At 43.6% G+C, this 16,047-nt stretch overlaps 1 protein-coding gene across 2 annotated transcripts in view; it reads left to right on the top strand.

Moving 5' to 3' along the window:
- Positions 1-389: 389 nt before the first annotated feature.
- Positions 390-16,047, top strand: part of nkain2 (sodium/potassium transporting ATPase interacting 2) — a 99,028-nt gene continuing 83,370 nt past the window's right edge. Inside the window, exons 1-2 of one of the 2 annotated variants that reach the window (XM_081717447.1) lie at positions 390-2,364; positions 2,438-2,596. In XM_081717447.1, coding sequence (XP_081573573.1) covers positions 2,543-2,596 — 54 coding nt within the window. In that variant the 5' untranslated portion in view covers positions 390-2,364; positions 2,438-2,542. Of the gene's footprint in view, positions 2,597-16,047 lie in introns of both variants that reach the window. The other variant, XM_081717446.1, reaches the window with a different exon arrangement.

Below are 16,047 nucleotides of genomic sequence, written 5' to 3' on the forward strand. Positions count from 1 at the left end.
GATATGGTTAGATATCGGAAGATATAGTTAGATATCGGAAGCTATAGCTAGATTGTCTTTTTTTTCATGCATCAAAAAGGATGCCTCCAATTTCGTCCCACGCCGGAAATCTTGCCCGTTCGTTTTGTTGGTATTTATTGGTTACCGAAGCAAATCCGTGCCACTCAGTGATCATATTTGGGGGTCCCTGTAACCCTCTCACACAAGACAGTCTCTAGTCTTGGGGACACCCGTAGTTAAACTAAACGTCCAAAATATGCTCTGAACTAAAATTATTTTTGAATTGTAACGAAAAGAACGTAGATATAACTGAGTAAAGTACATTTTAAACATATTTCTAAAAAGTAAAACAAGTCTTAAAGCTACAATTTGGTCCAAAAGTTACTTAAGTAAATGTAACGGAGCAAATGTAACGCTTTAGTAAGACGTTTCATCGCAACTCAGACCTCGCTAAGCCATTAACGTTTTTGAGTGACAGTCGGCGCTGCCAGTCATACATGATTATCTCAGAGTGAAGATCAGACACCAAATGGCAGGTAGATTTATCTCACCCCCAGAACGCGAGACAAAGTCAAAAGGTTTGATCGATACTGTCAGCGCGGGGAGGGGAGCTTCTCAGTGCGGCCGCTTAGCCACGTGCACTGCCGTCAGCACCCACGCGAGTTTCGGTGCATGTCCGGACGATAAATGGAGGAACAGACAAGCTAAAACGCTGCGCTTCCGAATGCAAACTACTCGGCAAGGTTAGGCACAAGGGAAGAAGGAGGAAAGGCCTGAAATATATTTCGACCAAGGTGCTTTTGCGGAGGTTTCATGAGAATATCATCCTTTTGCAATCTCATAAGCTTTTGTATAGACATTTCTTTTCTGGTGTGGGATTTGTTGGTTGGTTTGTTTCTTTGTTTACTTCAAACTGTATCAAAGCCTTCGTAGGTGAGGTCAGGCTTTCCACTAATGACGTGAAAAGCACAGAAAGCTCAGAAAGCTCCCAAATACATTACTGACTGACGTCATTGGCCTATCTGAGAACACAATTAAATGAAATCCTTGATGCCAAATTCAGTTTACTGTGAAGACCAATCTCTCTCTCTCTCTCTCTCTCGTTATGCGTGTGTATGCCTGTCCCCACTGACTTACGTTTAATGATTCAGCACTTAGGTTATTAACTGCGAAGTTAACTGCAAACATAACTATGCGTTGTCATTATTTGCAGTATCTCAATCTAATTCTCAATTTCTTACGTCCTTGTCTTGTCATTCAGTGTAGCACCCGCGATACTAGCCTGGACTGTCTGCTCTCTCTAATTGTCGTATTTCTTTGGGACATCTGAATGTCAAATGATTTACTGAGTAGCCCTCGACTCTTGCCCACCATTTCCCAAGTGACCCGACACACAATTCTCATCAGTTCAACATTGCGTTTCAGCTGCTTTCTACTCACGCCCACTGCGAGTCGGAGCAAAGAGCTATTCCCGTGCATTCAGAGACGGCCCCGGTCCTCGGCTGCGCGCTGTATCGCATCAGAACCACGCACAGCGTGAGAAAGGAACCTAGCCGCTTCCCCGCCGCGAGGAACACCGCGTGCGGTTCATTCAATCTGGAACGTCAGATGGTGGTGCTGGCGACAGCGCGAGATACGCTGCGTCTTTTGTCCCGCTTCCACCGGGCTGTGTTTGTCGCCGTGCATGTGAGTTTCGTTAAGTACCAAACGGCTGTTGGGGAAACGGACCGCCGGAGGATGCAAAGCGCCTTAGACAAATACTCCAGCCTCACCGATGCCGGGAGAGCAGTTTAAATGCCCATCACCAGTCTTTTTTGTATGGGCTTAAATCTGAGAAGTAACGCAAAGTTGAAGACTGTTCTCGTGCGAGGTAACAGTTACAGTTTTCAAAAGCGTTCATTCGTTTTCACATCGCGACTCAGAGAATCTATCTTCTGAGGGAGGAGCGATGAGTGCAGCTCTATCGCCGTAAACAACACTGGCTCGCTTTGTCTCAGACACCGACTGCGCGGAAGACGGTTGATACGGCTTGCTATTGAACTGGGCGAAGCAATTTTTAAAGCGCTTTGTGCACTCCATTTTGTGCATCGAGGTTTTTTCGGGGGATTTTGTGTGTATTCGTTTTGACAGTAACTTGACAAGTCCTGCCTTGTCGCAAATTTAAATTTGCTTTGACTTTCCACTGTACGTTGGACAAAGCTGACATTTTAGTACAAGTGCGCACCGTGCGAATAAAAGGACTTTCTAGACCTCTCACAGCTGGGCACAACCAGTTTGACTCCACTGAAGACATTTATTCTGCTTGGCTGGCAAACATTTGGATGTTGTTTTCTGCACGAGTACGGGGGAACATTTGGCGTTAAGGTATGATATCAAAAAGGAGGACCAACTGAATTCGCTCATACCACCTTGGAGTGATAAATTGCTCTTTGCGCAGGACGCGGCGCGGTGGTCTATCGCCTAGTCTCCTGCCAAGAGATCTGGGCATTTTTGGAGTTACAGCGACCCACGTGGAGCAAGATCCCAGTGTGGCCAGATCACCATGGGCTGTTGCAGTGGCCGATGCACTCTGGCCTTTATCTGTGGCATGCAACTGGTAAGTTTCAGTACACGCGTTGTAGATCCCAAGCTCTGCGTACAGCCTTGTGACAAATCCGCGTTATTTATTGTTGTGTTGTAGCCGTAACAGCTGTGTTCTCGGACTTGAATGTGAACGGTTAGTGCGAGCCTAAAGTTGCGAGGGAGTTTGCTAAAACGATTAAAGCCATACAGTCCGTTCCTCTTTTCTAACGGTGGACTTCTTATCTTATTGACCTACCTGAGCGGTGATACGACGATAAAATGTGGGTCACCAGAGTGTAAGGAAAGGCACGACTGCAGTGTGCAGTCTTGGTGGAAACGTAAATTATATCTTGTATCTTATTGGAAGGTGAACCTTGGTTATGGAAAGTCCGATTTACACTGTTATCATGTATCGTTTAGGCTTGTTTTAATTCTGCTGTTGGCTTTAAAAACAGCTAGTTGGGAGTGCACGCTAAAACCAGTGTCTCCATGGCCTCACAGGAAGATGGCACTCGGGAAACTCACTGTAAACACCGACGATAATCTAGTGTCTGGATACGTTAGGCTATACGCTATTGGACATGCTGCCTTCCACTGCTAACACAATTATTAAAGTTTGGATATTATTGCGCTCATATTAGACAAATACAGGAATTCTGGTTTTCCCAAAGGTGCTAATTAATCTGTGAAACCTACTACTGTTTCCCTTTGTTTAAAAAATGTGTAGCCCTGCCTAGTGTATAGAAAATGGAAAGAAAATTCTAAAGGATGCGCTGAATTGTGTCTAATTGCCATTCCACTTTGTTAAATATACATAGTCAGTTCAGACTCTTCTTTTTCATGTTGGTGGCTATCCGACTCAAGCTTTATTTTTTTTTACCATATTTGAATTTTCTTTTGATTTTCTATTTTAAATTGGTTATCAGTTCCAGGCAAACACAGCTCACACTAAGCAAGAGACTATTAGAGTGTAACAGTGTATGACAAAGAAAAACAAGTAATCTGGTTACCTTTCAACTGATGACACTTCATACTGTTGAAAAAATCGGAACATGTTACTGACGATGTAACTTCATAACACATTGTGGCACCCACTTTGCATTGAATCATGTCCTTAGTTGATAGTGGGCAGTGATGGCCTCATCATGCCAACCAACTAGCACGGTGAATCAGGCCCGTGTGATCTGGCACTTCACAATTGGCAAGCACAGCTCAGTTATCCCTTAAGCGAATGCAGTTGGCCATTTTGTGTGTTAATGTATTATGCTGGCCATGGTTCCAAAGAAGCTGCTTTAGTGGGTGATGTCACCCTCTGGACTCTGTTAATTAGAGCTTGCTAAGCATTGGTGGCTAGAGCCCTGGTCTTTGGCAGCGTGCTACACGATGTCATAGTTAGCAGCAAATGACTTAGTCATCTTGGTGGACTCCAGGAGTGAGACTTGAAAGTGAATCATGCGCTGCAGGTTGCAGTACTGTAAAGAGAATGTGACTGGATCACTGAATCACTTTTCTTACAAAATGCTTCATGTTTTCTGGTGAATAATGGAAGCAGGGGGAGGACTGTGCCCAAGGACAGAGTGGGAGTGTCTCTTTTTGTAGAGTGTGTTTGATGTGGAGAGGCTTAAGGGGAGATCACACTGCTGCTGCTCAGCCATTGGAGCTGGACTGGACTTCCTCTGAGGCAACAACACCCCATTCGGCCTCAGCACCACTCCGTGATCAATGGGTTTCTTGCTTTTACACAGTCACAAACACGCACACGCTCCCACCCCTATTTCTCTCCGTCTGTCTGTCTGTCTGTCTGTCTGTCTGTCTGTCTGTCTGTCTGTCTCTCTCTCTCACTCACACACACACACACACACACACACACACACACACTGACCTTTTCTAATCTCTCTAGTGCCTCTTCCCTTTCAGTACCATGGGATTGTTCATTCTGAGCACAGCCCTGTCTCTGAATGCAGGATTGCAGAGGTCCAAACATCAGGATCTCTTGGGATTTTGTTTTGGGTGATGCAATGCATGCCTTTGCCACAATGTCAAAGTTCGATTCCCTTGTGTGATGAGTGTTCTATACAGTCATATGTTGGGAAACATCCATTTTGTTAAATCGATCCTTAAATTGCTCTTGCTTCTCTTGGGATGGAATTTGTGGTTTCCCATGAGAGATCCCTGCTGAACCCTGTTATGTATTGTATTTGGTTAAAAATGTCAATTTGGGAAGCTTTTACACCAAGCCAGTGAGCCTTGTGGCCAAATTTAAGAATTGATTTCCAGAGTTTTAGAAAGATTTTTATCATATATGTTGTATTTACAATTAACACACCTGCTTCAGTGTTGAAATAGGAAATATTTGTTTGGAAACTTCAAAATGATAAAAACTGACAACCCCAGCTAGCAAAGCTTAAAAGGTCATTGACTTACATTTTAATAGATTAACTTAGTATAAAATAATACAGTTGTATTAGTATTGTGAACCAGATTGAAGATTTTTAGGATGCGATCCCGATGACCCATCTTTTCGTAATGCTTTGATCATTTGGCTCTCTGGGTATTCTATTTGGATTGCTGAAGATCTAGTGCTATAACAGTGCTTGTGTTGAAAACTGCAGTCGTCTTTCAGAATATGGTGTTTCCTGAACGAGTTACGGCCTTCGTAAAGAATGAACTTGTGGTGTCTGCCTGTTGTGGAAACTAATGACATGCTTGACAGAACATACCATCCTTCTAGATATCCTACTCCAGCCATGCGAATTCTTTCTTCCATTCGATCCAGAACCTTCAAACTGTAATTTCATCCATGCCCAATAACAGGAGAATAGTGAATGTATTTGTTTCATTATTAAGGCTGTACATTTTGTGACTGTATGGAAATTAAGTTCTGGTGATGTGTTTAAAAAAAACAACAGCCCATGACAAGTGGGTACTTGGCCACAAGCGCTACATTTTTAGTGGCCAAAATGTGAAATGACATGACCACACGAGGCAATAAAAAATGTCGACTCCTGGTGAAAGATGGGCTGGTTTACGTATTGAAGAAACTGATCTTCTGGGATTTTCACGCACAACTCAATCTCAAGATTACACAATGCCAAGCGCAAACCGAAAAACAAAATCCAGCACAAGGCAGTTCTGAGGGCAGGACACTTTGTTGATGAGAAAGGTCAGAGGACACTGGCCAGACTGGCTTAAGCAAACAGAAAGGCTCTGGCAACTCAAATAACCAGTCTTCACGACCATGGTGTGCAAAAAAAAAAAAAGAAGAAGAACAGCCAGACGGGCTATATCAGCAGAAGACCACATCAGCGTGTGTTCCGAGAGCTGGAATCCGAAGTTACAGCAGGCACGGTTTATCGTACTTCAGTTTGGGGTTCTTCTGTGGCTTTTTTAGTTGCCAGGTCTGAATCTGAAGAGCACCTCTGAGATGTGGCAGAATGGGAGATTAGCGACCGAATGTGCATCTTGGTACTCTGCAGCAGTGTTGTGATGCAATCATGTCAACATGGACCAAAATCTGGAAGGAATGGTTTCAACACCTTGTGCAATGAATGGCATAGAAAACTGATGTGGGGATGGGAGCAACCCAGTGCAGATCAGGCAGTTTTATACATTGAAATGTGTTGTCTAAACAGTATTGTGTCACACTGTAACACAATAAGTGCCCTCACCTTAGTTTGTGTTCTTTTGGTATCACGTTGCATGTTTTCACACGCACTGGACTCCACTTGTTCAAACGAGCTGCACCTTGGTGTGTGCAAGTCCAGCTGAAAGAGAAGCGCAGATATGGGAGTATTCCCTGCTGTGCATTAGTGGCCCACATGAGTCACGGGGCTGAAATATAAAGCAGTGAGAGCCTTTCACCTTATCGAGTGAGTCTGTTAAAAAAATTGGGTACTGTTTTGGTTAGAAAATAAAATGGGTATGCTAATGTTTCCAGCTCTGGCATATCAAATGGAGAAGCTGGCGATAGCTTACAGAAGCAGTCGTCAACACGGGAGCTGTTCAGCCATAGCGCCTGGTGTTTTTGCAGTTTGGGTATTAAGAACTCCCAGCCTACCTGACCCTGAGGCACCTTGCAGTGATGCTAATGGAGGAAAATGCATAAGTAATGTACACATGTGACTGGAGCCTGAGACTAATAGACACATGGTGCAGTAGTTAAGCTTGTGCGTTGATGCCCATTTCTTGTTAAGCCACTCCAGTTCGGTTATCGGTCCAGCGTACTGTGTTGCTCATGATCTCACATCTACAGAACACCTGAAAATGATGTTGCTCAGAGCTGAATGGGTTTTGAAAATCGGACCCTTTAGAGCAACACAGTATACAATCCCTGTGTTTTTGAACTGCCTTCAGCGCTTTTTGGTATTTAGTAACATGTCCAGTGTGGTAGATTTTCTAGAGAAAAAGTAACTGCGACTCATTAGCTGAGCGCATTTGTTTGCCTTAAGCCAAAAGTAAACGCCAGTGTGATGTCACCAGCAGAAAGCAAAGCGTACAAGCACGCCAAAGTAAAGTGATCCTCCGAAAACACCCTCAGCCACACCTGAATTTATTGGTCTTGTTAAATTCGCCGTGATTAACAATATTTGATAAAGTCATATCAAGCCATATCAGAAGAGAGAGAAGTAAGAGTACATTTATATTACAAAATTAATATAGGCATTTGAAAACTGAAACTGACAAATGATGTGTATTTTTTTAATCTAATGTTATCCAATTTGGTTTTTTTTAGCTGCTGTCCTGACAGGGTCTGATTGCTCTGGTGCCTGGACATATTTTTCTGCTATCCGTGAGCTGCATTTAGAGCATTTAGAGGGCTGGGGAGACCTTCTGAGGACTCATTTGCGATTTGTGCTTTAGTGTTGGGATATTCACTTGGTACAATCCCCATACTCTACTGCCAGCTGAAGCTATTCATTCGATCTCTGGAAATCTGCAGACCTTTATCCAATTTTACATGCTCTCTGCCTAACCGTATCCAACCGCATCTTATTCCCACATTTATTCCTGCTCCTGCTGCCTAAACAAAGCCACATTTATCCAAAAGCTGTTAAGACCGGATCTAAATTCCATTGCTATGAAAAGAACAATTTTGTAATTCTAATTTCTTATTCAAGTGTAACAGCTGGCTTGACTTTGCCTGGAGCCTCACATCCAGTGGTTTTTGTCAAGGTCATAGACTGCCTTGTTCTGTTTTTGTACTATAGAGAGCCGTACCTGACATGATGATACAAAGTAGCCATTAATAAGTACTACAAAAATGCTTTCAAATTATAGTTTTCTCCAAAGACTAACCTTTCTGCCACTGCATAGGGGAAAGGTTATTGTTCAGTGCACTTTATTAATTCCTTTCAAAACTACTGCACTTTCATGCCAAGGTTTTTGTGTATTTGTTTGTAGTGTGAGAAAGAGATTATTTAAATAATGAGCTATATGGAGCCGCACCAAACGTAGCAACCAGTACCAGAGTTTAAGACTAGAAACCACTGCTGTGCAGTTAAATAATTTTTGAATCCTTAAGAATGTGTTCTTCTGTACCCCAAAGTGGAAGGTTTTGTGTTTCAGAAATGCACATGATAACAGCAAAAACAGTGGTGCAGCATTAAATATTGAACACAGTTAGAGAATTTCACATATTTTAACTCAAGTGGCTTAAAGAGAATTCAGCTAGACCCTCCAAACAGCCAAACCCCCATAATAAAAAAAGTACAAATATTTATGCCAGCATTTGTGATATATGACTTTGCGGCCATTCTTGGAGGACCGTGTGCTGCGCGTGAGTTCATGCACGCGCAGAGGCGGTCTGGGAGCCAAGGGTCACTGCAGGGAGGGTGACAGACAGGTGCTCGGCCAAGCTTCCTGGCAGGCTGCTCGAGTCCTTGATGTTTGGCAAGCAAAATGAATCCCCTTTCCAATGCTGCCACCCACCAAATGCAGAAAGATTTAATGACTCTTCAAATATTGTAAAACACGGCAAGCTAAACAACATCAATAAATTCAGGTGTGGCTGATGGTGTTTTCGGAAGGATGGCTTTACTTTGGCGTGGTTGTGCGCTTTGCTTTCTGCTGGTGACATCACGCTGACCTTTCCTTCCAGCTTGTTTAGTCAGCGTAACAGCGTCAGGTGTGACGCCAGTGCTCCCTTGTCGGGCCATTGACTTTGGTAGATTCGCTTTTGGTAGAGCCGAGTCGTAGGCGATAACATGCCAAAAGTCTCTCCTAGAAGCAGTAAACGTAAGAGCTTCTGTATGGCCCCTGACAGCATAACCCTGAGAATGTGTGACTTCTAAAGTGTCTTTTTCCCCCCTTCTTTGCTCTCTAATCTGGCTAAGACTATGGCCTTATTCCCTGTAAAAAAGTCTAAAATTTGAAGTACAAACAGAAATTGTCACACTCCCTGTGAGTTCTTTACATCTGAGACTGTGCTGTTAGTCTGATTCTCACATTTAATCAGATCAAGCTGAGAAGTGAAAACCAAATCAATTCTATGTGACAGCAACTAATTAGAGAGCAATATGTTTCTCCATATCAAAATGAAAAACATCACAACATATAGCGAGGAAAGCACGGAGCATTAAGGATAATGTGAAACCCAGCATCTAGCTACAAAGTCATGGTTGTCAAAAGATAGCAAGAAATCAATACAAAAATGAAATTTGTTCAGGCCAGGCCCACGCTGTTCTGTAATGGGTATATATTCTGTGAAGTTGTGACAGGAGCAGCCCAGGGGAGCCTGCTGGCAGCTCTAATTTTTCTGTTTCCATTTTAAAATAAATGTTCCAGATGTGTTTTATCAAACTTTATTTGCCTGTAAGGCTAAATTGGTCTTAAAACATAAACATTGCCAAACGTGTTGAGAATCAAATAACCAGTAAATTTGCTGAAAGAGACTCCATGCCACTGTAGAGTGAGGCAAGGCAGTAGTGGAGGTTGTAATGTCAGAATGAAACCTGTTTTTTTAGCAATTTGACTTTCAAAAACTGAAGAAAAAAAAATGCAAGGGAACTAAATACAAGACTGATTAGACAGCAGTTTTGGAAAAAGCCCTTGGAAAGCAACTGGAGGAATAAACATCTGGAAATAAACACTACCAAGGTACATACAACATCAGATAAAAGGCAGAATGAGATATGTAAACACATCTCTGGTAGTGGGCGGAATTTCATGAAGCCTGGACCTTTGAGTCAAGGCGGAGAGCAACATTTATCACGTTGCATTCATCATGTTACTGATTTCGTGTTACATGTGCAAAACAAGCTGTTAGTTACAGTGTTGTAAATATCACAGTGTGTCAGTATCTTGCAGCTGCATTAGTAGCTAATGGTATTGTTGTGCATTATTTACAAAACCATCAGATGATGTAATGCAATTGTGGTTTATTCATTGTTTGTACATGTATTGATGGGCCACACAGTAACATCTGGTGCTGTATTTTTTGCCCAGACCCAATTTTAATCTGAGTTCAACAGTGAAGGAAACAACCTTATAGAGCATTGGGGGGTGGGGTTGTGTGCCTATATCACTGTTTTTTCTGGCTATATTTCAGATATTGTAAGAGCATCTTTTTTCCACATGCTGTTGCCTATTGTTTATGATCTAATAATAAACACTATCCAATGCTGTTGTCAAGAAATATGAATACCCATAATGCCTGGGCTTTAGCTGTCTCTGATAAATCCCGGGTGCTGTTTTGCCATGGCAGAAGCTTCCCTGGCTCTGCCTGCAGCGGTGAGCTAGGGAGGATGCCGTCCCACAGGGCCCGACACAAAGGCGCTTTGGCTCGGTGGAATGAAGCAGGCTAGCAGGACTGTCTGAGAAAGGCTGGCTTTTTACTTTACTCCTGCATTGTGTGTGTTTGTGTGTGTGTGTGTGTGTGTCTGCATCTGTGTATGCATACATATGCCAGTGTTTATATGTATCTTACTGCAAAGCACTACCTGAAGCGAGACCCCCTGGCTGGTGCGGGTAGTGTCACCGCAGGGCTGGCTGTCTCTCCCGCCTAGCCATAATTTTCACCTCATATCAGGGTACGATAATGACAGCGTAGGCTGTGACCTTTGCGAGTGGTTTGTTTGTGCAGTGATGGGAAGGCAGGCTGTGGGGTTTCTCCTAGCGCAGCGCCAACGTGTGGAGACGGTACGCGCACTGGATTGCGCGTTCGCTTCCTAGTTGTTTAGAGGTGTCTGTGCAAGGGACCTCATCTTTGCTGAAAGCGTTGAGGAACCTGAATCTGGCTGCGGTGTGTTTGCTCTTTCTCCGCGCTCTCCCTGAAGCTGAATGTCTCCTGCGCTTAATGAGCCCCTTCAAATACATGCAGATTTAAATACAGGGAGTAGCGACCAGCACAGCAAGTTGTATGACTCACTCTTTAAATGTTTTGATTACACCCCATTAAGAAAGGTGCCATTCAGGCTTCATTTGAACTTGCAAATGCTGTATTAATTGGACCACTTGTAGTTTCAATGACATCGTAAACACTAGTTCAGAATACTGCATAGCCAGCTATCTTAGCACCCTTTTTGTGCTTATCCCAGGCTTATCAGTTTTGTTAAATGACTTGTATTTTCTAGCAGCATATCATTTGATGCCATTTAAAAATAAATATAATAAAAACCACTAAGCTACTTGATGATGTAAGATGATATAGTGCCCGGTTCTAATTTGAGCCAGTACGGTTTTGTTTAGTCCTTCCCCCAGTCTCTACGGTCTGATCTTAACATCGCCTAGCCTGGCTTAACCGTGTTCTGTATTGGGTTTCAGAAGGCAACCGAAAGCGCGACATTCGCTCTGTAATTGTATCTGTAATCTGATGATCACACGGCACGCAATCAATGGACAAGCACACAGATGACACCACTGCAAACAGACCAGGGCAGCTTCTCCCATGCCGTCACTAACCTCCAGTGAGTAACATCCCTCTACTCCCTGCTTCCAAATATTGCTAGAATTTACATTTCGCCCTTAAGAGTGAGATGGGGCCGTATTTTCCATAAAATGTTTTATGGCTGCCTGGATGGGCGTTAAGTGGAGAGTCGCGCCTCTTCATGATATTCGTCTTGATTGGAGCAGGGGCTAATGCGACACGAGCTGAGAGAGACGATAGCTCAGGAGCAGGGGGGGGGGAGCAGCCAACACCTGACCACATCAGCTGGGGTGCCTGCCTAGAGTGCTCCTGCAGCTGGAGCTGGGCTCCCATCGAGCCCCTGCTGACACCGCCATGCCTTTGGACCTTTACAAAACAGGCCCAGATTTCTGTCCACATCGGTTGGCCTAATACGATGGCATGATGAAATGACTGGAGAACAGAGGGATCCAGGAACTTCCAGTAATTCCACCCAATTCAGTGGTTTTAAAAGGATCTTACAGAGTTCATTAAAGCAATTTCAAGTATAGGGTTCCAGTGCAGGGTTTTGGCTCTAAGACACTTCCCCAAATCCTGCTGATGAGGAGGCCAGGTATTGTACATGCCATGCCTTTTTTCTGGGGTTTTGATCTGAAGGACATGTTAGTTCAGCTTAATTGATCACATGCTAGATGTACTTCAGGTCCCTGCTCGGAGAGCTTCTCAGCACTATGGGAAAATCCATAATTATGGAGCACAGAAAAGGAAGGCCTCTGATGAATACATTAACAGCATTAGATGCACATTTTATCAAGCAAATTAAAAATAGGTTTTTCTCCGAGCCTCTGTGTTCGGGCTTGGACAGATAGTTGGGCATGACAAATTGATTGTTATTCTATTCACTCAGAAGATTTTAAGCTTCTGCCTGTGTGATTGGACCACCTGGGGAACCAGGAGGCTCGGCATGGAAACGCTGTGAAGCTTGGCCAGTCGTGCCGTAACTCACTTTTGATTCATCCGTCTATTTTATTAATTAGTGTTTTCAGTGCTGGTGACTGCCTCGGTGCCAGGTAGGACGTATGCTTGAGAGCACAAAAGCGCACACAGACCCTGGAGTGCTATTTGCTGTTTGCAAACCTCAGTACCCTGCAGCTTCTGCTACTGAGGTGTTTAGAAATTTAGGCAAGCTTGACCACACCCACTCTCTTCTACTGATTGCCTTGACCAAGCTTTAAGAGGTAGCAATTTAATCATTTTTATAGTTATAATAATAATAATAATAATAATAAGTAGTAGTAGTAGTAGTAGTAGTAGTACTAGTAGTAGTAGTAGGATTAATATTATTATCGTTTTTGGAAAAGCTCAAAAAGCTCCCAAAGAAAGCTTTTTTAGCAGAGAAGGCAAGTACTAAATTACACTGTAGCCTGCAGGAATTTCTTTTGTCGTTTTTTTTGTTGGGTCGTCTGGGGGCTTTTAGGCACAAAGCCACCCTAAATACCGTCATGACTCAAATTCAGCTCCAGCAAACACCGATCGGGCCCCACGAGTCAGCTTGCCCACCCTCCCAAGCCAATGGAGGGAGGGAGGATAGCGATGGAGTGATTGCTGTTTGCGACTCATAAATAGCATTCAAGCCCTACAGCGAGTTGGTTGCCATGTGGTGGCTGTGGTTGCTCCAGAGGGGGCGGGGCCAGGGGGTGGGTTTGTTGGGGGAGGGGGCGGTCTGACCTTGTGAGCTAGGGAGCTAGAGATGTGGTCTGGGATGATAGATTTCTTTGAGCTTGTGAGGCCTCTTCTGCTTCCACGGGGAAGTTTTTTCCCAGCGAAGAAGCCAGGACAGTGGCCTTTTTGATTTAACAATAAAATACTTTTTATTGGAAGGTTTTGCTGAGTTAAAATTGTATTGAATGGGTTTTTCTGTATATTGTTTGTAGTGATTATATTTTCTCACCATTCAGGTAGTTTGAGCTTTATTAATCATTCTTACTGTATTGGCCTTTGCTGCACACTTATGTCAAATGGTTGCAATATGTAAATGAGCATTGTGATAAATCACAATTTGTGTGTGTGTGAGAGAGAGAGGGAGAGAAAATCCTGACCAACTGCAGATGCCACTGATGAGTCTTCTTTTGGAGTCAGGGCTTTCACATAAATAATTTTAGTCAAACCATGTGTGCTAGTCTTCAATCATGTCACATTAAGAGCTCACCAGTGTATTTTAATATATTGCAAATCATATAACAATACTGCCTGAAGCAGTATTATTGCAATACGATTATATATATATATATATATATATATATATATATATATATATATATATATATATATATATATATATATATATATATATATATATAGTTTGTACTTCTGGAATGCCAAATCACCCATGTTAAAGGAGCGCCTGAATCACTGAGCCCTGGCTGGCAGGGTGGCACTACATGTGTTTGTTTAACCCTGGTGCTTGTGTGGTGAGCCGTGTTAAGTGCACCGCATATTTGCATATTTCCACACGCTGCTTCCCCACCTCCTGTGGTAGTGTGACAGGAGAAGCCTCAGCTTATCTTATCAGTAGCACACCACAACACTGCTCTCTTGTTTTGTGTGTATGTGTGTGTCTTTTTAAACACAATCATAGGCACACAAACGCACACAGACACAACCACACAGACCACAGGCAGAATAATGGGCAGAAATTAATTACCAAGCGCCAGCTGAAGATGGAGGTTCAGCCACAGAGCGCAGCAGCCCACAAGGTGCTGAGCTGGCTAATGAGATGTGGAGGCCGCCTGTATTAAGCAGCCCCGGCTGTTTTAATGGGAAAGGTCAGGCGTGTCAGCTGCCATTATTGTTCGCCTCGTCCGCCTGACGCTCCTGCCAGCATGGCCAAATAGAGATCTCAGCGCGCTAATGGCGCGCGCTTCAGCGGGGCTATATTAAAATTGTCCGGAAGCTCGCGCCGCCACCTTGCCACGCGCGGGAAAAGCTAAAGCATTGACGAGGCACGCGGGAGACGCCTGCCTGCGCCCGTGCTGAAATACATGTTCGAAGATGACAAAGACGAACCGCTCGGAGCGCTTGGGATGGAACCCAGAGAGTCGGCGTCATATCCTCTCTTATTCATGCCCTAATGAAATGAGCCTAAATAATAAGTCGATACTAATAGTAAGTCTAAAAAGTAAAAGGTTTTTACATTTTTTTTTTTTATTATTAGATCACTTAATGGGTGTCTGGCATGGCAGTGTGTCATTTTAGCCATCTGAATTGTGCAGCCATTATTAAAGCCTGCGCAAATGGAGATGAGGGCGTGTTTCCTCTGGACTTGCGCAGCTGGGAGAGTTGGATGGCAGCCCCGACTGTGTGAGACCTGTCTCCATCAGGAAGAGCATCAGAAGCCACGAGCTCTCCTTTTGGGGATCACTGATTTAGTGTGGGGATTGTTACTGTGTGTAATTGTTTCTTCATGGTGGTGTGTCTGTGATCGATTGTCTCCATGTAGGATTCTCTTTCTGTAGGATTGTCTTTGTACAGGTCTGTCTCTGTGTAAGATTGCCTTTGTGGGTAATTGTGCAGGACTGTCTCTATGTGGGGTAGTCTCTGTGTGGGATTCTCTCTGTGCAAGATTGCATCTGTGTGGAATCATCCCTGTTCAGGACTGTCTTTGTGTGGGACTGTCTTCCAGGATGTGGGATTGTCTCTGTACAGTGTTGTTTTTGTGCGGGATTGCCTCTGTGTAGGACTATGTTTGTAACTGTGCTGGATTATCTCTGTGCAGGACTATCTGCATGGGGTTGTGACTGCAGGATTGTCTCTGTGTGAGGCTACAGACACCAAAGCCACTCATTTGTTTCTATTCCCATTCACAGAACCTTCACACAGTGCCAGAATTTAAAATACCAGAGGTTAAATTACCTTCTACAATATAGTGCTCATTTAAGACCATCCGAGTACATTTATCAATTGTAAATCTGTTGTGTATTATTTTGTGTAGAGACTGGATATTTTGAGGCTGTGATAGGAAACTGAATGTAAATTGTAGGTTTTACAGAGCAAATTACATACTGTACATTTATGTTTACTGGATTGTTACAGATGCACCAATGCCAACACTTGCACCTACTATATCAGGACTGTCATGTTATATCAGTTGCATATACAGATTTGTACAGTGGTGTTTGTTAGTACCCGTTAAGTGTTTTGTACTGACTGGCTGGACTGTCAGATCTCATGGAGTCGTTATGGAAATTCTAATGAGCAGTATGTCCTAGGCACTACAACTCACATGACCAGTGTCACATGGATGCTAAAAGGCCACATGACCAATAAGTGCAAAAGGGTGTTCTTCACTGGTAGTCAGAGAAGCATCGCATCAATATGACCCTCCTGTTTAATTCATTCTTATTACCGGACCTATGAATTGAAAGGTCTCGGCCACTGAATTTGGTTCCATCAGTGCTGGTTCTGTCTGCAGGCGTCTTTAGCTCAGACTGTGTGTAGAGTCATGAATGCCATTTGGGACACGACGTAGCCCTCTGTACTCCTGAGCTTTACATGCCAGACAAAATCCCATTCACCTTGTGAATTATTAGAGGCCCACTCAACAACCCACACACGTCTGTGCTAAGCAGCCCAAAATGGAGGCT

This window comes from Electrophorus electricus, chromosome 7, assembly GCF_041902795.1.
Source record: "Electrophorus electricus isolate QZ-2024a chromosome 7, ASM4190279v1, whole genome shotgun sequence".
In the NCBI taxonomy this organism is placed as follows: domain Eukaryota; kingdom Metazoa; phylum Chordata; class Actinopteri; order Gymnotiformes; family Gymnotidae; genus Electrophorus; species Electrophorus electricus.